The sequence below is a fragment of the Mobula hypostoma genome, chromosome 4, assembly GCF_963921235.1.
Source record: "Mobula hypostoma chromosome 4, sMobHyp1.1, whole genome shotgun sequence".
In the NCBI taxonomy this organism is placed as follows: Eukaryota; Metazoa; Chordata; class Chondrichthyes; order Myliobatiformes; family Myliobatidae; genus Mobula; species Mobula hypostoma.
Window position 1 is genome coordinate 133,529,625 of NC_086100.1, and position 22,661 is coordinate 133,552,285.

At 39.2% G+C, this 22,661-nt stretch overlaps 1 protein-coding gene across 2 annotated transcripts in view; it reads left to right on the forward strand.

Moving 5' to 3' along the window:
- Nucleotides 1-22,661, forward strand: part of fat4 (FAT atypical cadherin 4) — a 399,853-nt gene that overhangs the window by 239,676 nt on the left and 137,516 nt on the right. For both annotated transcript variants that reach the window (XM_063046545.1, XM_063046546.1), the window contains exons 6-7: nt 821-1,743; nt 4,623-4,797. In XM_063046545.1, the coding sequence (XP_062902615.1) occupies nt 821-1,743; nt 4,623-4,797 (1,098 nt within the window). The remainder of the gene's footprint in view (nt 1-820; nt 1,744-4,622; nt 4,798-22,661) is intronic.

Genomic DNA, 22,661 nt, shown 5'->3' on the forward strand with positions numbered 1-22,661 from the left:
TTCCTTGTAAGTTTCAGAAAAAAGAGAGGAAAATTCGCAGAGGTGTACTTGACTGTACATTATTTAAGGCTGTTTGAGTAATGCTACAGATAGAGCTGTTGTGTCACAGCTCCGGCAATCTGATGCAATCATGGCTTCCAGCGCTGAATATGTGGAGCGAGCATGTTTTCCCTATGACCACATAGATCTCTCCTGGTGCAATAGTTTCCTGCCACCTCCAAAAAGCATGCTAGGTGGGGACTTAATTCGTTACTGTAAATTGTCCTTGGTGAAATTCAGTGATGGGAAAATCTGGGGGCGGGGGTGTTGGTGTTGTGGTGGTTGCAGTTGCTCTGAAAGCCAGCATCAACTCAATGGATTGAATGGTCTTCCACATCATAAGGAATAATGGGATACAGAAGTTGAACACTTTAAATCAGAATAATTTCACTGCTTTCATGTGAAATACCCAGTGTTGAATTGTATGGTAATAATGCAGACTGTTTATGTGCTCTTTGCATGTTGGCAATGTCATTACGTGCGCAATATATGAGGAGGTAAATAACAAGAGGATTAGATTGAATCACAATAAGAAACATCCAGTCCAATTTCCCAATTTCAGCCTTTCATTGGAAAATCTGTGCAAATGCTGTAAAACACGCCCTGGGTTGCATGTTATTGAGTAATAAATGAGTATACAGTTGGACAACCAGCATTTGAAACACCTCAAAAGACTATTCCACTGATTAAATGTCATCTTATTTCAATTGGATTATGCCGTACAAAGCCATCTTTTAAACACTTGATGTGCTCATGATGTTTTCTCTCTTTCTCTCTCCAGGACTGAATTCGCAGTTGGAATACAACATTGCATCTGGTGATTCATTGCAGTATTTTAATATTGACAATAATGGTGTCCTGAGTGTCAGGCGAGAGCTAGATCGGGAAAGCCAGTCATTCTACAACCTGCTAATTATGGCTCATGATTTATCTTTGTTGCCCGTGAGTAGGCTCACAAGCACAGCGCAAGTGTCTGTTATTCTTCTGGATGTCAATGACAACCCACCGAAATTTATTTCCTCAACAATGGCATATATGCAAGAAAACTCTCCAATGAACACTATTGTCTATAAAGCTCAAGCCACTGATCCTGACAGTGGACCAAACAGTTACGTTGAGTACACGTTACTGAGTCACTCAGCAAACAAGTTCAGTATCGGAACAATAGATGGCACACTACGATTAACTGGTGAACTAGACAGGGAAGAAGTCTCCAATTATACATTGACAGTGATTGCTACAGACAAGGGTGAGCCTCCACTCTCTTCATCAATGGACATTACTGTTATTGTACTTGATGTGAATGATAACCCTCCTGTCTTTCAGCAAGTTCTCTATGAAGTTGAAATTAGTGAAAACACACTTAGCGGAATTGATCTGATACAGGTCACTGCTGCTGACTTAGATGAAGGAACTAATGGTCAGGTTCGGTACCATATCGTCAGTGGCAATCTGAACAATGATTTTCGACTTGATTCTGTCACTGGTATACTATCAGTAGCTAAGCAACTTGATCGTGAAACACGACCCTCGTACTCTCTGACTGTCCATGCAACTGATCGTGGAAGCAGCCCACAAACTGCCACAGCTGTAGTGAACATAAATCTCACCGACATGAATGACTTTATTCCTGTCTTTGAGTTGTCACCCTATACAGTGCACGTGCAGGAAAATTCACAGAATCTGCCAGTGTCCATCTTGCAGGTTGGTGATGTAAATCTTTTACTTGATCAGCAATAATTCTTCCGTTTTTATGTAAAATTAATGTCATGATGAAATCTGGTGTATGTTGTGTAGGCATTGATCAGCTCTTTTTCGTACTTAGCATAAAATTTTAAAATACAATGAATCATACTGGTGTCTGAGTCACAAACAAGCAAAGTACTGTTGGAACTCAGCATACTAAGCAGCATCGGTGTAAGCAAAGGGATGTTCAACATTTTGGGTTCAGGCTCAGCATCAGGACTGAGAGTTTTGAGGGAGGGTGAGACAGAGACAGGTAGGTGTTATGTGGAATGCGATGAAGGGAGGACAATAAGGAGTTAGAGACAGATGGATGAGACTGAGGCTGGTAGGTAATATGTGGAAACAGTTAATGGAGGAACAATGGATAGGTAGAACCAGGTGGAGGAGATAGGAAAGGTAAAGCAAAGGAGAAGAAATTGAGTCAGATAGGTATATCATGAATGGCAAGTGCAGCCACATGGAGATAATTGATGGGACTTAGTAAGGTGGAGGGGATGCATAGGAAAGGTAAACAAAGGGAGAAAGATCCTGGGTAGATTGGTAATAGTGAGAAAAGGACACAGGAGGTGTGGGTTACATGAAACAAGAAAAATGAACCTTCACATCTTGGGCTGCAGCTGATTATGAAATTTTCTATTTTTCTATTTTTCTATTTCGTGGAGAAGGCCAAGGATGGTCAGATTGATGTGGAAGTGAGAAGGGGAATTAAGATAGCCAAGTCAGGAGTCAGGAGCTCAAGATGACTTATGAACAGAGTGCAGATGCTCTATAAAATGGACAACTAGTCTATGCTTGGTTTCATCGATGCAGAGGAAGCCACATCACAAACACTGAATGCAATACACCAGACTGGAGGAGGTGCATGTGATTCACAGCCTCACCCAGAAGGATTGTTCATGCCACTGGATGGTAGTGATGGAGGAGGGGTGTTATATGAGTTGCATGCTTTTACAGAGAATTTTAAGCAAGCATTAAGTGCAGCACACATAGCTGAATTTTACAACAATGATGGTAAACATTATTTAATTAGCATTAAGCTTATTCGGGAAATAAATTGATTTCATTCCACAAAATTGGAAATTTTTGTAACTCTGTTTCTAATTACTTCTGAAAAACTTAAAAAATGAAAAAGCTGGTTACCTCTTCAGAATAAGAAGTAGAAGTGAAATATGTGCCATTTGTCTCATTGAATCTGCTCTGCCATTAAGTAGATCATGCTAGCTTCTACTGAACATTCATGCCTACTTCTTATAATCTTTAATTCCCTAGATCTTAGAAACTCTGTTTAAAACTTGGATATATTCAATAGTGCAGTCATTTCTTCAACAGGTTCATAAGTTACTGTATCAGTGACCCAAAGCTTAATCCCCTAAAGACATGCCCTGAGAAGATTCTCCTTGCTCTAATAAATGTTAGATTTAGCCAGATTGATCAAAGGTGTGGGATTCGTTATCAGAACCTGCAACTGACACAAATCTGCCAGCAGTACCTGAATAAAATGACTAGTCCACTGTGAATTAATGGAAAGTAATGACTGGAAATTATTACTGTCTTTATAGTCACTCTAAAAGATTGTTGCACAGCTCACTTCCAGCTGTTTCGGTTAGAAAAACATCATAGTGCCTAGGCACAAATGTGGCAAAGTATGAACAACAGCAAAGCTTACACTAATGATTGGCAAATACGTATTTGTTCATTCCATAAAATTGTCAGGATATGATCATGTGAAAGAGAGGATCAGATCATTGTTTCTTGTCAGTATCATAATCATGTCTCCAATCATCATTATTGATCAGACCACACAAATACTGAAGCTGAATGCAGATCTTTGGTCTTTTTGGGACAAGTGACTAGACACAGATCAATTCCACCTATATATCTGGAATGTAATGGAATATGATTCATTTGCTTGAATAGATTCAGCACAGGCTACACAGAAGACTGATACTATCTGCAACAAAACCTAAACATCTACACCTCCAGTACATATCATCTTTAAATGTCCTGTAGCATTCGTTGACAAAATCTCTCAAACCTGCAGCCTTGCAATCACTACTACCTGGAAAAGCAAGTCCAATAGTTACATGGGAATTGACTACACCCACCAAAAAGGGCGCCAGGCTATCTTCACCAGCAGGGGGGAAATCCCGCGCGCGGATAGGGTCTGCTTTCCCCACAGCAGTCCCGCTCAGGGAGGGCGGGAACGGGAAGGCTTTAAAGCAGGCCGCAAAGTTTGAATAAATCTCTTTCATCGCAACTCCAACTCACCGACTACGTGTGGTTATTTTAGCGCCGTGTGTAGCACACCGCTACAATTGGTTCTTCATATATGTGATATGAAAAGTTCTTCATATCACAGAATAATTAAACTTGGAAATGCATTGCCATTCCTTTAGCACTTTCACCTAACAATACTACAACTCTTGTGGGAACAACTTCACAACAAGGACTGCCGCAGCTCACGGTAACATTTCTAGGACAACACAGGATGGACATTAGGTTCTAGTTTTAGCAGTCTATATATTTGAATTAAAAAGACAAATCTTTATAAATTATTTAGTAAATCAGTGTGAAATTGTGAGCAAGACTGATTCTGACTGGTAAATAGTCCCCGATTTCTGGCATCATATTGGCATAATTAATTTGATAGCATTAGCACATAATTTCAATGTCCATAAATCTGGGTTTTAGAATCATCTGTAATAAATTTATCTGCATACTTTCTGACAATATGCTTTTCTAAAGTTCTTTGGTAGATGTACTTAATTAATGCACTACTACTTAATCAAGTGTGGCTACTTCCTTAGCCTTTAACATCCTGTGGGTTTATTCTGTAGGTCATAGCTCGTGATGATGACCAAGGGCTAAATAGTCAGTTGACTTACACAGTTGTTGGTGGAAATGAAGAAGGATCTTTTACTCTGACATCCAGTGGGCAGTTGAGCCTAGTTACGAGCCTTGATCGAGAAACATCAGCACAATTTGTCTTGGCTGTCATTGCAACTGATGCAGGTAAAATCATTAAACCAGTCTGCATTTTGGAGTAGTTCACTCACATACTCTGCCATGTAAATGTAAAATGATTTGGAATATTTTTTAAACTGAGCATTAAATTTCTGCTCCTGACAGGAGTGCAGATTGAACAGGCAGGTGTAGAGGACAATGAGTCTATTTTTCAGAACGCTGAATTTTCTGGGTGTTTATATTTAAAGATTGAGATGAAATGAGGAACACTGGATAATATATGCTGGACCCCCATGCTTGATTCTCTAAACCAGGGTTCCCAATCTGGGGTTCACGGACCACTTGGTTAATGATAGGGGTCCATGGCATAAAAATGTTGGGAACCCCTGCTCTAGACAATCTTACCAGCAAGTAAAATATTCAACAGAAGTAAAATTCAGCTGGATAAGACTTACTGGTTCTGAAATGAACCCCTTATGGGTTAGGAACAATGGAAGACTAAGCTGTTTGGTATAATTCACTGTGTTTTGTTGTGTCAAGCAATCTGGGATTACTCAACAAAAATAATGGGCATGTGGTTACAATGACATTGTAACATTCCAAAGCATTTAACACACTGAATTAGATCACCTCAAGATGGAAATGTAAGAGCACAGCAATACGAGACTGAGTAACCTGTTGTCTGGTAATAGTGCAGCACAGATGAATAAATGAAGCTAGTAATCTTCCTTTGCTCCCAGCTGGAATTATTTATCTGCGACTCTGCCACTTCTAACATTTTGATGTTACACCAGACATGGTAGGAATTACTGAACAAATGAAAGAGTCTGTTCATATGTTTTACCTTTTACTTAGCTGGGAGTTATGATTATTAGTAATAATGAAATATTGACTACTCGAAGTAAAATTAATTACCTCATATCAAAGCCAGAAAACAGCTGAAGAAAACCTTGGTGACGGATGGCTTTGGGTATTATTATTCAAAATCATCTATTCTTTCCAACTATGCCAAAATTATGCTTTTAATGCTGTTTCCAAAAATGTTATTTCTGAAACAAATTTTATCTAATTCATTCCAGAAACATCTTGGAATGCATCTGACATATTTTCCCAGCCCTGAAACCACAGTACCTTTCTGTGTCTCTTGTTTCCTCTATTCAATTTCCATCATTTATTTGATTGTTTCTCATTTTCCATCCATGGTGTTTTACCACACAGCATAACTTCCCTAGGCAGGACCAATGTTGACAAATCCACATATCACAAAAGGAAAAATTCTGCCAACAAGTCGAAAATTTTTAAAAAACAGGGGAGGTCCTTGTGTTTGTTAATAGAGAAATAAATACAAAAACAAGGAAGTTCTGCCAAAACTTTATAGAACATTGTTAGGTCTTAGCTGAACTATTTTGTTCATTTTTATACACCATACTTTAGGAAATACATCCAGGTGAAGAAGAAATTTGATAGAATAGTTGGCTTTGGTTATTTGTAGAGACAAGAGAGATTGGAATTGTTCTCATAGTCATAGAACTTTACAGCATAGAAACAGGCAATTCAGCCCATCTTATCTGTGCCAAACCATTAATTTGCCTAGTCTCATCGACCTGCAACTAGACCCTAGCCCGCCATACCCCTCCCATCCAGTATCTATCGAAATTCCTCTTAAACATTGAAATTGATCTCACATTCACCACTTACACTGGCAGCTTGTTCCACACTCCCATCTCCCACTGAGAGGAGAAATTCCCCCTAATGCTCCCCTTAAACTTTTTAACTTTTACCCCTCATAATATTTTGTATACCTCCATCAAATTTCCCCTCAGTCTTCTACGTTCTAGGGAATAAAGTTCTAACCTATTCAGCTTTTCCCTATAACTCAGGTCCTCAAGTTCTGGCAATATCCTCGTAAATTTTCTCTGCTCTTTTTCAATCCTACTTACATCTTTCCTGTAGGTAGGTGACCAAAACTACATAGAGTACTCCAAATTAGGCCTCTCCAACATTTTATACAATTTCAACATAACATTCCAACTCCTATACTTAATATATTGATTTATGAAGGCCAATGTGCCAAATGCTTTCTTTACAGCCCTGTCTACCTGTGACACCACTATCAAGGAATTGTGGATTTGTATTCCCAGATCCCTTTGTTCTATCACGTTCCTCAGTGCCTTATCACTCACTGCCTAAGACCTACCCTGGTTGGTCCTCTCAAAGTGCAACACCTCATGTTTGTCTACATTGAATTCCATCTGCCATTTTGCACCACTTTTCCCATCTGGTCCAGATCCCGCTGAAAACTTTGATAGTCTTCCTTTCTGTCCACTACAGCCACAATCTTGGTATCATCTCCAAATTTGGTGATCCAGTTTAGCACATTATCAGGCAAATCGTTGATATAGATGACAAATAGCAATGGACCCCGCACCGATTCCTGTGGCATACCACTAGTCACGGGCCTCCAGTCAGAGAGGCAACCAACTACAATCACTCTGATTTCATCAGTGAAGCCAGTGTCTAATCCAGTTTACTACCTCATCTTGAATGTCCAGTGACTAAACCTTCTTGACCAACCTCCCATGCAGGACCTTGTCAAACCCCTTGCTAAAGTCCATGTAGACAACATCCACTGCCTTATCTTCATCAAATTTCCTGGCAACTTCCTCGGAAAACTCTATAGGATTGATTAGACATGGCTTAACACGCACAAAGCATGTTGACTATCTCTAATCTGTCTTTGTCTATCCAAATACTTTTATATCCAGTCCCGTAAAATATCTTCCAATAACTTTCCCATTACTGATGTCAGGCTCACTAACCTATAATTTCCTAGCTTATTCTTAGAGCTTTCCTGAAACAACTAAACACTAGCTATCATCTAATCCTCCAGCACCTCACCAACGGCTATGGATGTTTTAAATATCTCGGCTAGGACCCCTACAATTTCTGCACCAGCCTCCCGCAAGGTCCAAGGGAATATCTTGTCAGGCCCTGAGGACTTATCCACCCTAATTTGCCTCAAGATGGCAAACACCTCCTCTGAGTCCTGAATTGACTCACATCTATAGACTCTGTCTCTGTCTGCTGAGTAAACACAGATGCAAAAACTCCCTTTAAGATCTTCCCATCTCTTTCGGCTCTATGCATAGATCTGAACTTCCAGAGGACCAATTTTGGCTCTTGTTTGATCTAAGATGTCCTAACCCTGGCACATGGAGGCAACAAAGCATCTGGGAATCTCAATGTCATCCACAGAACCTCCTTTCTGTTCCTCTAAACAATGAATCTCCATTCAATACAGCTTGCCCCTCCCCCTCTTCCCTCTGAGCCACAAAGCCAGACTCAGTGCCAGAGACCTGACCTTTGTGGCTTTCTTCTACAAGGTCATCCTCCCCAAGAGTATCTAAAGTGGTATATTCGTTGTCAAAGGGAATGGCCACAGGCATACTCTGCACTGACTATCCCTTTCCCCCTCCTGACAGTCACCCAGATACCTGTGTCCTGTACTTTGAGTGTAACTACCTTCGTGTATGTCCCGTCTGTCAACCCCTCAGCCTCCCAAATAATCCAGAACTCATCCAGTTGCAACTCCAACTCCCTAACTGAAGCTGCAACTGGATGCACTTCTTGCAGGTGTAGTCATCAGGGACTCTGGAGGTCTCCCTGCCTTTCCACATCCCGTAAGAGGAGCATTCACCCATCTCGCCAGGTATCCCCACCATCCTAAATGTGCAATAAGAAAGAATGAAAGAATAAATAATAAAGAAAACCTAGCTGCAGTTATGCCTGTCCTGGCCGATGCCTTGATGAGTCAAAGCCTCAACTTCCCACTCCAACACTAGTTCACTCACAATGGCTGCTCTGCTTAAACCTAACTTCTTTTTATTTTCCTTGCCAGATGCCTAATTATATGCATTCCAATGTCTCCTTGGTACCCTGTTCCATTCTTTTAAACTTACTTTCTCCTTATGCAATCCAGTATCTCCTCAGGACTATGGTGCCTAAAATATGCCAACTTTCCCCACTCGCTTCCTTTATACTTTCTCTCCCTCTTCACAATTCGGTGTCTCCTCTGGAACCGTGGCTTGCAAACTGTGCTGACTGCCCCCACTTGTTTCTTTTAAGCTTTCTCTCCCTTCACTTAATCCCATGTCGCCTCGGGACTATAGTGCGCAAAATGTGCCAACTGCCCCCACTCACTTCCTTTAAACTCTCCCTCTTCGCAATTCGGTGTCTCCTCAAGAGCTCAGGAACTTATCCTTCCAACAGAGAAGGTTCTTACAAAGGTCAATAGAGATGTTCAAAAGTATGAATGATTTTGATAAAGTTGGGAGAGATGAGCCATATTTATATGATCAGTAAATATTGCAAAAGCAAGAAAGGGAAAAAATTATTCAAGGCATTGTTCAGAAATTCAAAATTCTCCTGCTTTCTGCTACTACCCAGACCATATGCCTGGTAGCTTCCTCACCCTCATCAGGTGACACCCTGCTAGGGCGACCATTGGCTCTTAGAACAATTAGAACAAAGACTTCTTGTATGGATAGTTATATTACGAAATTGCAGATGGATGAACTGTGCTTATCTTAAATCCCTGTCAGATAATGAAATTTACAATGGCATGTCAGTTGTAATTTAAAGATTGATTAACATCTACAATAGCCATTGTAGTCCACCAGCCAATATTAGTTGCTGAAGCTTGGTTGAGTCTCTCACAATCTTGTATTATTTCTGGGCAAAGCTTGTAGTCTCAGACAGACCGGTCATTTAGAACTAGTCATATATTCTACAACAGGTTTCAAGCAATTTATTATATCTTGTTGCCTGGACTGGGGAGCATGCCTTATGAAAACAGGTTGAGTGAACTCGGCCTTTCCTCCTTGGAGCGACGGCGGATGAGAGGTGACCTGATAGAGGTGTATAAGCTGATGAGAGGCATTGGTCATGCAGATAGTCAGAGGCTTTTTCCCAGGGCTGAAATGGCTGCCGCAAGAGGGCACAGGTTTAAGGTGCTGGGGAGTAGGTACAGATGAGATGTCAGGGGTAAGTTTTTTACCCAGAGAGTGGTGAGAGCTGCCAGCAATGGTGGTGGAGGTGGAAATGATGGGGTCTTTTAAGAGACTTTTGGATAGGTACATGGAGTTTAGAAGAATAGAGGGCTATGGGTAACCCTAGTAATTTCTAAGGTAGGGACATGTTTGGCACAGCTTTGTGGGCCGAAGGGCCTATATTGTGTTGTATGTTTTCTATGTTTCTTGTACTTTCAACTCTCTCCCCATATTGGTAAAACATGCTGTAATAAATGCCAGGTTATCTGCTCAATTACAGGAGACTCCACGTGCCATTGTCATTTTCAAAAAACTTGAGTGGCTTGAGAATAGTTGATACTGATGTAATTGGCTATCTGGAGCTTATAGTTTAACTTCTTACTCAGCAAGATGCATCTCAATAGAAAATACAGTCAAATATATGATGTTTCTATATAAGAGACAACATTTGCAATTTTTATGTATTCATATTATTGTTTCTAGAACTTATGCATTAATCTTATTGAGCCACATATTCTCCTCCTTTCTGCCTTCCACAGAGGCTACTCCCTCTTTGACTCCCTCATCCGCTTATCTCTCCATCCATCCCCACTTACTCCTTCCTGATTCCTGGCACTTTCCCTGCAACATTTGTTCCCACCCTCCATCCAGGAACCGAAACATCCTTTCAGGTGAGGCAATTATTTGCATGCACCTCATCCAATCGTGTCTGCAAGATCATGCAAAGACTATGTGACTAATTTGCAGCGTAGCTGGGCTCTTTCCACAATGACCATCCAAGCTTCCAGATGTGTGCCATTTCAATTTGCCTTCCATCTCCACATCTGTCTATCTTTGGCCTTCCCCACTGCCAGGGTGAGGCCTAAAGAAAATTGGAGGAATCAGCTGCTCATATTCTACTGTATTATACAACACAATGGAATTAACCTTGAATTTTGAAGTTTTAGATAACCCTCATCTTTAGGACCTCTCCCTGATTCTCCCATTTTTATTCTTCTTTCTCATACATCCCCCATCACCTTTTTTCATCCTTAACTGTCTTGATCTGTCTATCATCCTTCAGCCCTCCTTAGTCCACCTATCACTCTGCTCTACTCACTTAATACATATGGCTGTGAGGCGAAGTACAGCTCAAATGCTGTATTTAACTCTGGTGATGACATCACTGAGGGAGATTGAACATCTGCCTGAGTGGTGCCACAGCAACAACCCTCACTCAATGTCAGCAAGACCAAGGAGCTGATTATTGACTTCAAGAGGAGGAAACTGGAGGTCCATGAGCCAGTTTTCTTTGGAGGATCAGAGGTGGGGAGGGACAGCAACTTTAAATTCCTCACTGTTATCATTTCAGAGGATCTGTTCTGAACTCAGTATGCAAGTGCCATTGTGAAGAAAACATGGCAACGCCTCTATTTTCATAGTAGTTTGCGAAGATTTGGGCATGCCATTTAAAACTTTGACAAACTTCTATAGTTATGTGGTGTAGAGTATATTGACTGGTTACAACACAGTCTGGTATGAAAACACCAATGCTTGAATGAAAAAGCCTACAAAAAAGTAGTGGATACAGCCCAGTCCATCATGGGTGAAGCCCTCCCCACCATTGAGCCCATTTATACAGACTGCTGTCACAGGAAAGCAGCATCCATCATCAGGGACCCCCACCACCTTGGCCATGCACTTTTCTCACTGCTACCATCAGGAATAAGGTACAGGAGTCTCAGGATTCACATTACCAGGTTCAAGAACAGTTATTATCCCTCATCTAGCAAGCTCTTGAACCAAAGGGTATAACTCTACTCACCCCATTTGTGAACTGTTCCCAGAATTTATGGAATCACTTTCAAGGACTCTTCATCTCATGTTCTCAATATTTATTGCTTATTTATTTATGATTATTATTGCTATTTCTTTTTTTGTATTTGCACAGCTTGTTGTCTTTTGCACGTTGGTTGTTAGTCCATCTTGCTGGGTGCATTCTTTAATTAATTTTATTGTTTCTTTGTATTAATTGTGAATGCCTGCAAATAAATGAATCTCAGGGTTGTGTATGCTGACATATATATGCGTGTACTTTAATAATAAATTTACTTCAAACTCACTCTTCCTCTCTTTATATTTGTTATCGCCCTTCCCCACTCTTAGTCCTAATGCAGGGTTTCTATCGACAATTTCCTTCCTCCCACAGATGCTCAGTGACCCCTTGAGTTCTTCCAGCAAATTGTTTGTTGCTCCAGATTCTAGTTTCTGCATTCATTTGCGTCTCCTGCTATTCAGTTAAATTCACCAACCCAAATAGTGATAAATAGTTACACCCCTGTGGCAGTGTGGACTTCTTTAACAACATACACAAAATACTGAAGGAACTCAGCACGGAGCATCTATGGAGGGAAATAAACAGTTGACATTTCGGGCTGAGACCCTTGATCAGGACTTAAAGAGATGTCCAAAGGGAGAACACAATCAAAGACTTCCTTAAGAACAGCCATCCTGAAGTTTGGAACCTCTACATATACACATGTATGTGTAGGAATCCTGAATTTACAAGAACTGATAACAGTCACATACAATAGTGCTAGAATGTCCACTTAAAAACAGGGCTACTATTCTCCAGTAAAATCAGCCATCTACTGTTCAGCAATAGCTTGCCAACTTGTATAGCCAGCCCATTACACTGCCTTAGAACCATCATTTCAGATGCATCCAGATCCTTTTTGAGTGTGTTCCATCTACAGCACAAGTGCATATGACTGACCTCATCCTTTGAATTATGTCATATTCACAAGTTTTTTGTATTGTTTCAAAACTTGCTGGTTACATTTAAACTCCACAATTTTCATTGCCTTTTTATCTGACATAAGAATAATTTAATTTCTCACTTACCATTTAGAAAGTTGCTTTAGCTGAAATTTCATGCAGATGCTTCAGGGAGAATAAATGGTTCTTGCAAGTGCAATCTGTCTTTGAGTTACTTAGAAGGGATTGTACCTAGTCATTGTGAAATGCTAAGAAATGACAAGCATATGTCTCTTTGACAAAAAAAATGAATGCAATCCAGAGTCCTGGGATAATGATTATTTTAAGTCTGAATATTATTTTGGTGGTTTGGAAGTTGTGCTTAGTTAAGGAGCTAGTGTAGCTAATGAAATGTGCGTCCTCATCTTATGTACCAATCTGTTTAGGTAGCTGTGTCTATATCCATTATTACTTTTGATGGTAATAATTAACCTTCTCAAAATGCAAATTAAACACTGGAAATTTTGTTTAGATGTTCCTGCAGATGTCAGAGCATGTGCATAGAGAGATGAATCTTTAGACAATACCTCACTTTTTTTTAAATATACAGTTTTTCTGTTTTTGCACTTTTTAAAATCTATTCAATATATATAATTGATTTACTTGTTTATTTTTTTTCTCTGCTAGATTATGCATTGCATTGAACTGCTGCTGCTAAGTTAACTAACTTCACATCACATGCCAGTGATAATAAACCTGATTCTGATTCTGATCAAGTCATGTTTGTCAGTTTTCAAACCAGTCAGAAGAAGTCTATTTGCATCACATCCAGCAGAATTTAAGATCCATTAAAGAATTCCCTCCATTGTTATTACATTAAGGAATAAATTAAGTTTCTTCAGAATATCAGTTCGGCTGGACGAAATGGGCCAAGAACCAAGAACTAGAACCTGATTTCTAGTTCCAGTCTCACCCAACCTCCATGGAGGAAGCCTGCTTGCATCTATCTTTATCTATGCCCCTCATAATTTTGTATATCTCTGTCAAATCTCTCCTCATTCTCCTCTGCTCCAGTCCTTACCTATTAAGCCTTTCCTTATAACTAAGGCCCTCAAGCCCCAGCAACATCTTTGTAAATTTTATCTATACTCTCTCAATTTTATTTATATCTTTCCTGTAGGTAGGTGATCAGAACTGCACACAATACTCCAAACATAGACCTCAACAGTATCTTATGCAACTTCAACATAAGATCCCAACTCCTGTACTCAATACTAGGCTATTTGGCCCATCAAGTCTGCTCTGCCATGTCATAATGGCTGATTCATTTTTCCTCTGAACCCCAATCTCCTGCCTTCTCCCCATATCCATCATGGCCTGACCACTCAAGAATCTAACACCCTCTGCATTAAATATACATAAAGACTTGCCCTCCGCAGCTGCCTGTTGCAACAAATTCCACAGATTCACCACACTCTGGCAAAATAAATTGCTCTCCATCTCCATTCTAAAAGGATGCCCTCTATTTTGCGGCTATGGCTTCTGGTCTTAGACATTCCCACCATAGGAAATATCCTCTCCACATTCACTCCATCAAAGCCTTTCACCATTTGATAGGTTTCAATTAGGCCAGTCCTCATTCTTCTAAATTCCAGTTAATACAGGCCCAGAGCCATCAAATGCTCTTCAAATGACAAGCGGTTTAATCCTGGAATCATTTTTGTGAACCTTCTTTGAACTCTCTCCAGTTTCAGCACATCCTTTCTCAGATAAGCGGTCCAAAACTGCACACAGTACTCTAAATGAGGCCTCACCAGTGCTTTATTAAGTATCAAAATTACATCTTTGCTTTTATTTTCTAGTCCTCTTGAAATGAATGCTGACATGGCATTTCCCTTCAAACTGCAAATGACAGTTAGGAAATCCCAGATCCCTTTGCACCTCAGGTTTTTGTATTTTCTCTCCATTTAAAAAATTGTCAACCCTTTCATCACTTCTACCAAAGTGCATGACCTTCTATCTGCCACTTCTTTGCCCATTCTCCTAATCTGTCTAAGTCCTTCTGTAGCCTCCCTATTTCCTCAAAACTACATGCCCCTCCACATATCTTCGTATCATCTGCAAACATTGCAACAAAGGCACTAATTCCATCATCCAAATCATTAACATAACGGAAAAAGAATCGGTACCAACACAGACCCCTGTGGAACATCACTCGTCACTGGCAGCCTACCAGAAAAGGCTCCCTTTATTTCCCCACTTTGCCTTCTGCCAATCAGCTTTATCCATGCTAGAATCTTTCTTGTAATATCACGGGCTCATAGTTTGTTAAGCAGCCTAATGTGTGCCACCTTGTCAAAGGCCTTCTGAAAATCCAAGTACACAACATTGACCAATTCTCCTTTGTCTATCCTGCTTGTTATTTCTTCAAAGAATTCCAACAGATTTGTCGGGCAAGATTTTCCTTTGAGGAAACCATGCAGATTACAGCCTATTTTATCATAAATCTCCAAGTTCCTGGAAACCATGTCCTTAACAATCAACTCCAACATCTTCTGAACCAGTGAACGCAGACTAACTGGCCTATAGTTTCCTTTCTTCCGTCTCTGTCCCTTCTTGAGGAGTGGAGTGGCATTTACAATTTTACAGTCTTCCGGTCCATTCCAGAATCTAGTGATACTTCTTTTTTTTTGTTTTTACATTCCACTCTTTTTTTAATTTTTTTATTGCAACACCAACAAATTACATTCAATACAACCAATTGCCAGTTACATTTTGACTGTTTAGCATCTAGTGATTCTTGAAAGATCATTACTAGTGTCTCCATAATCTCCTCAGCCACCTCTTTCAGAACCCTGGGGTGTACACCGTCTGGCCCAGGTGACTTATCTACCTTCAGACCTTTCAGTTTCCCAAGAACCTTCTCTCTAGTTAGGATAACTTCACACACTTCATGCCCCTGACACCTGGTCTATTATCCACTCTTACCTCTCTTTTAGACTTGTATGTCTTAAGACGCTTTTTGTTACCTCTTTAATATTATTGGCCAGTTTACTTTCGTATTCCATCTTTACCTTCTTAATCACTCTTTTAGTTGCCTTCCATTGGTATTTAAAAGTTTTCCAATTCCCTAACTTAACCATTAATTTGTGGTCTATTATATGCCCTCTCTTTAGGTTTTATGTTGGCTTTGACTTCCCCTGTTAGCCATTGTTGTGTCATTTTGCCTTTAGAATACTTCTGTCTGTTTGGGATGTGTTTATCCTGTGCCTTCCAAATTGCCTCCAAAATTTCAGCCATTGCTGCTCTGCCATTGTCCCTCTCAGTGTTCTTTTCCAATCAATTCTGGCCAACACATCTCTCATGCCCCTGTAATTTCCTTTACTCCACTGTAATAATGATACGTCTGACTTCAGCTGCTCTTTCACAGATTTCAGGGTGAATTCGATCATAGTATGATCTCTTGCCTCAAAGGGTTCTCTTACCTTAAACTCTCTAATTGATTCTGGTTCATTGCAGAACACTCAATCCAGAATAGATTATCCCCTAGTGGGCTCCATCATAAGGTGCTCTAAAAAGCCATTTTGTAGGCATTATAGAAATTCCCCTCTTGGAATCCCACACCAACCTGACTTTCCCAATCTACCTGCATATTTAAGTCCCTCATGTCTGTTGTCATATTGCCCTTTTGGCATCCATTTTGTGTCTCCGGTGACCACAATCTTACTACTGGTTGGGATCTTTTTACCCTTGCGGTTCCTTAGTTCTATCCACAATGATTCAACACCTTCCGACCTATGTCATCTCTTTCTACTAATATAATTTCATTTGTTACCAATAGAGGCACGCCACCCCTCTTGCCTTCCTGTGTGTCCTTTTGATACAATGTGTATCCTTACACATTAAGTTCCCAACCATAATCTTCTTTCAGCCATGATTCAGTGATGCCTACGACATCGTGTCAATCTGTAACGGTGCTACATGTTCATCGACTTTATTCCATGTTCTACACGCATCTTATGAAGGCCCATGTGCCAAAATTTGTCTTTATGACGCTATCTACCTATAACACCACTTTAAAGGAATTAGGAATTGTATTCCCCGATCCCTCTGTTCTACCGCACTCCTCATGTGCTCTACCAATCTCTGTGTAAGTCCTACCCGGTTTTAGCCTCCCAAACAGGAATACCTCACACTTGTCTACATCAAAGTTCTTTTTGCCATTTTTCAGTTCATTTTCCCAGCTGGTCCAGATGCCTCTACAATTAGTTTAATCCATTTTTGAGAAAAATAAGTCACTTTGTAAAAATAATTCTTCAGCAAAAATCTCCAAGAAAATTATTACAGAAGTTTAAAAAGAAATTGTAACGTTATGTGATTGAAATCAATGACATTTGAAGAGATTGCAATTATGTCCAGTCCTGGAAAGCACTGGGCCTTAGAGAGAAACTACAGAATATTTTGTGAAGAATGCTTTTGAACTGAACGATTAACTTTTTTGGTGTACCAAAGCTCCTTGAAATGCTCAACAGAGTGAGCATTGAAATATGCACTCAATAGTATCTTATTTGATATCTCCTATACCTAATAAAGTGGCCACTGAGTGTATGTTCATGGTCTTCTGCTACTGTAGCACATCTACTTTACGGTTCAATTTGTTGTGCATTCAGGGATGTTCTTCTGCACATCACTGTTTTTAATGTGCGGTTATTTGAGTTATTGTCACCGTCCTGTCAGCTTGCACCAGTCTGGCCATTCTCCTCTGATCTTTCTTATTAACAAGGCATTTTCACCCACAGAACTGCCACTCACTGGATGTTTTGTTTTTTTTTTCACACCATCTCTGTAAACTCTAGAGATTGTTGTGCACAAAGATCCCAGGAGATGCACTGTTTCTGCCATTCTCAAACTACCCTGTCTGGTACCAGCAAATCATTCCATGGTCAAAGTCACTTAGATCACATTTCTTCCCCATTCTGATGTTTGGTCTGAACAGCAACTGAACCTCATGACTATGTCTACATGCTTTTATGCATTGGCTGCCACATGATTGGCTGATTAGATATTTGCATTAACGAGCGGATGTACAAGTGTATCTAATAAAGTAGCCACGAAGAGTACCTTAGTCACTACCCATAACCATTTGAAGTAGAAAATTAAACTGTTACATGAAAATACTTCAGTGTACAATGTTATGTAATAAAATGTTTTAATTTAGTACAAATGATAAGCGCAAATTTATTTATATTTCCATCTTGCCTCAAACAAGAAGTTGTCCTTTAAGGTATTTGTTAACAAAACACAGCTGTTACTTGATTTAAAATATAATATTAACAATTAAGTGACTGGTTATTCTAGTTATTGCTCTATTTCAGCAGATTATTTTGTATTTCATAATCAACAGTCTGCTTGGGAAAATAAGTTAAGATAGACAGAACGTTAGCATCTAATTATTATAGTGCAAGCAAGCTGGTTCAATTCTGCCACTGTCTGTACATTGTCTGTGGCACGTGGGTTTCCTCTGAGTGCTCCAGTTTTGTCTCATATTTGAATAGTGCACGGGTTAGTAAGTTAATTGATCACATGGGTGTAATTGGGGGGCACAGTCTGTTGGGCCTAAAGGACCTTTACCATGCTGGATCTCTAAATAAAATTTTAAAGGAACCTTTAAATTTGTTTGAACTGACCTAGTGATGAAAGAATGTCACTGAATCTACATTAAACCAATTTTACTTTCGATTTCATGTAGTGTCATGAGTTGGTACAAAATGTAATCATTGGCGTCCCTATTAAATGGAGGAATGTATTTCCTTCACTTTGATTGGCAATGATTTCAATCATTTATTATTATTACTGGATCAACAAAACCTTCTCCCTAAAGAGCAGTTTTAAGCTTCACTTAATAAATATTTGAAAAGTGTAGTCATTATTTTTCTTTTAACTGCTAATCAATGTGGTACTGACAGGTTAGATTCACAGCCTTCTCTAAGACAATGATCCTTGACCAGTTTGGAGTGCATGTGCCACAACTATATATTTCATCATTTGGGCTAATTAGCCAGTGTATAGCTGAATGCAGATTAAGCATAAAATTTATTTAGCTATATGCTTTTGCTTCCAGTTTAAGATAGTGCTGGTGAAGCCCAGTGACTACTAATTGGCTGCAAACAAAACAAAGAAAACTACTAAATGCTTAATTAATAACATTTTGTGAATAACAATCACTGCTAACAACAGAGAGGCGAGTGGAGGTGGGGTTGGAGCAAAGTCGAAGCATCCCCAAGATCAGGGAAAGACCAGACGTTTGACTGAAGCACTGGGCTGAACTGGAAACATTGGGTATGGACCAAATCATGGTGGCAGGGTCCAAGCCTCAGAGCGGTTTGAAAGCGAGGAGCAATCCGATATTTGGACAATTTAAGTGCCGGGCCAGATTGAAAAAATCAGGGTGTAGGGACAGGCCAGTTCTGCTCGCTGCTCTGTGATATTTACTCAGCCCTGCGCTGAACTGAAGCTGCTGCTGGCTCTGGCTACAGTGATGCATGGCTTTGTGTCTTTTGTAAAACTTCAGCTCAGAATGCTATTTACTTACTTTTATTGTTTACATAATTTGTTTTTTTGTCTCTGCATATTGGGTGCTTGACAGTCTTCTTCTAATAGGTTCTTTTAGGGTTTCTTTGTTTTGTGGCTGCCTATAAGGAGACGAATCTCAAAGTTGTATAATGTATACGTACTTTGATAATAAATGTACTTTGAACTTTGAAAGCAGCTGCTGAAGAGGAAAGGTCGAGAATGCAAGAGTTATTTTAAAATGATCAGCTGGAGTAGGTTAGCATTGTGTTTTCATTATTCTTGTGAAGTGTTCACTCTTGGCACAGTAGCTGCAATCAATTTTCTGACTCAGAGTTTTGTGGGTTTAAATCCCACTGCAGGGATATGTTCATATAATGTAGGCTGACAGTCCATTGTATGCCAAGGAAAAAGAGTATTATCTTTTGGATAAAACATACTTATACCTTAACCCTGAGCTGAATATTCATTCCTGATTAGTCTTGCCAAATGCTTCTACAGTCATAGCAGTGTATTGTACTCTGCTCTGAAATTCAATCCTCTTATAGTCAATGAAAATGAATTGCAGAAGAAGAGCACATAGCTTTAGCCGTTGTTTAGCAGTGCCAACTGGGGACAAGTCTTTGCCCCCAAATTCAAGTATAAACCAAATAGAATTAGGCAAAGCTTTAGATAAAAATGTCTGGTATTTTATGATAAAGAATAAACCCTGGTAAAATTAGACATCAGGAGCTTTGACAACCAAAGTGGGATCCCTTTATATTACTTAGTTACCTTTTTTTTAAACCCCAAATCAAATCAAACATACATTGGCTCACCTATTATTGAAGTTTAATAGTCTTGTGGACACAAAAGAATTCTTCTTTACTGTACAACCCTTGTCTGTGCAATGAGTATACTTAGTACCCGGTTATCATAGTCAAGGTTAGTATTATTGTTTTGTGTACTAGACAGAATAGACCAAAGTTTTACATTTTCCTCTGCTGCTTGTAAGTTTGGCAACCAATGCTTTCAAGTTTTTTGTGGAACATCATTTAACCATATCTTTATATTTATGTTCAGTTGAATGTAAACCAGCATTATTCTTTTTCATAATATTTTGGTTAAATGGCTTATGTGGAAGCAAAACATTTTCCCTTGTTTTAAATTCAGCTGTCTAAGAATGCTACCAAAAAGGAATGTTGAAAACTTTCTCAAGCATGTTATTTATTAGCAAGCAGCCCAGGCATTGTGCTAGCATTTAGCCCCTTGTTTGTACAAGGACTTTATCTGCTTGTTTTGAATTCATTCAGCTGAATTTTAAATGAGCAGTTGGAATGAGAAGGTGCACAAACATTTTGTTTCTTCCTCTCAACTATTTAATAATATAAATCTAACCCTCCAACCTTAATTTGGCGAGAGTTGACCTTCTGTACTAGAAACAAAACCTAAAAAAATCTACCTAGCTAAGAATTATTCCATTAATAAATATAATAGGAAAACTTTTTATTGTATTTCAAAATATTATTTTGTATCTATTAGGGTTATGATAATGGGATACAAAATGTTTGTTGAAATCGATTGCACAGTGAATAAAAATGAAATGAAGTGTGTTCCTAATTGACATTACAAAGGCTGCACTATATGAAGCTTCTCTGGATTTTACTATAGAAGAACAGAACCCATAGTACAAAGGCTTATCAAAGACATAGGAGCAAGCAAGTGCCATAAGCAATTTAGTCTCATTCTTTTTTCCCATCATTCAGCCTCCGTGGGAGAAAGCTGTATTTATTTAATTAAATTTAGCACTCTAATACTGTAAGCACACAGATTTCATCCACAACACAGATCCATTCATTTGGTATTTGATCATGGAATCAAAAGTGGCCCGGTTGCGAGGCAACTCGGTCACATCAGTAAACAGCCCACAAGACCATCTGCTTGCTCATCATCTAAGGCAAAAGATATGCTTAATCTCCATGTCATTTAATGGGAGTTTATTTTCAATAGGGACTCTTTAACCTTCACACATCAGTGATGGTATTGTACATTACTATAACACAATGTTGCTCACTAAACTTTTTCAGTAAGTTGAGAGAAATTTTTCAACATGGTAGAACAGAGAAAAATAAAGAAAGAGAGAGATTCAGTTCTAATCACAGTGGCAAGTTACCAAGTGTTCTTTTTTAATCATTTGAATCTATCGGATGGAATAATCACACACCGCATAAGAACACAGGAAATAGAAGCAGGCATAGGGCTCGAGTCACCTCAATCCTGCCCTGCCATTCAATATGATCATGACTAATCAATGCTGGCCTCAACTCCTCTTCTCTGCCAATTCCCCATAATCCTCAATTCTTCACTTTTATGATGTTATTGGGTTTGCTGACCACCAAGTTTTAAACTCAAATGAAGACCTTAAGCCCTATAGCTGTGAGTATTTTCATTAAAGGGATATTATACTATAACTATGCAACCTTCAAAGACTGGTTTACTTCTCTATTCAAGTGGTGGTTCCCCTCTCCCTACCAAGGAGAAAGTACTTCCTGCTAAGAAAGTAGTTCAAAACACAGTTCATTTATTTTCACCGACACATGTCTAAATCCAAGCAATACTTTTAAAGTTCAAAGAGGATTTCTATCTTAAGCATCTCCAAAAACAAAGCATTTCCAACACACAAGTCACAAAGAGTTTCCTAAATATGAAGCATAAAGCATTTCACAAACTCCGAGTATTTCCTAAACACAGTTACAGTTCCTGTAACTAAGAAGACATTCCCACAGTGCAAACAAACAAATAGTTTATCGCAGAAACTGAACCTGGATGATTGGATTCTCATTCTTCTTCCATGTTTTTACTTGATGTTCCTTACCCCATTCCTAATAAGCCTGAACCACTCTCTATGTTTATTCAGTTTCTCTCCCACTTAGGTAACTTCACAAGCATATTTTTCTTTAAATGTCCTTTTATCAGGGACAGTCTAAAAGCATTTTTGAAGACAAAGATCTTAGCTAGCTACCATTAATGCTGTAAATCCAACTTTCTTGAGCACATAAAACCTTAGAAATCTAAATGCGTTTGTTATTAATACAAGTTAGCATCTCATCCATCTATTCTGCAAGCTTCCTTGAACTAAGCAATTAAAGAGTCGACTTGTCTGTTTGTAATAACTCAAACAACCTATTGTCTTACACTGCATCTCTCAGCAGTAAGCAGGTGCAGTGACAAACATTTGTTTTCTCACAGAGAGTCTTCAGATATACAGAGGCTGTTTGCAAAGCGTTTCAAAAAAACTTTTCTTTTAATTTCAAGCTGATTACTGATTTCCATTTACATCTTAAGAGCTGAAAACTGACTTCCTTTAACAATCAGAAACTGAACAAGTTGTTGGTTGGAAGTTTACTAGCAACTGTTCTTGATCTTACACGTGGTGGCTGTTGTTGTTTAGAAAGCAAGCTTAACACACATGAGATCTCCTATTCCAGGACAGGGAATATCCATCACATTTTCAAATATTTGTCAATCTCTGCCTTAAACGATCTGGCCTCCATTGCTGTCAATGCCAGAGATTTCCAG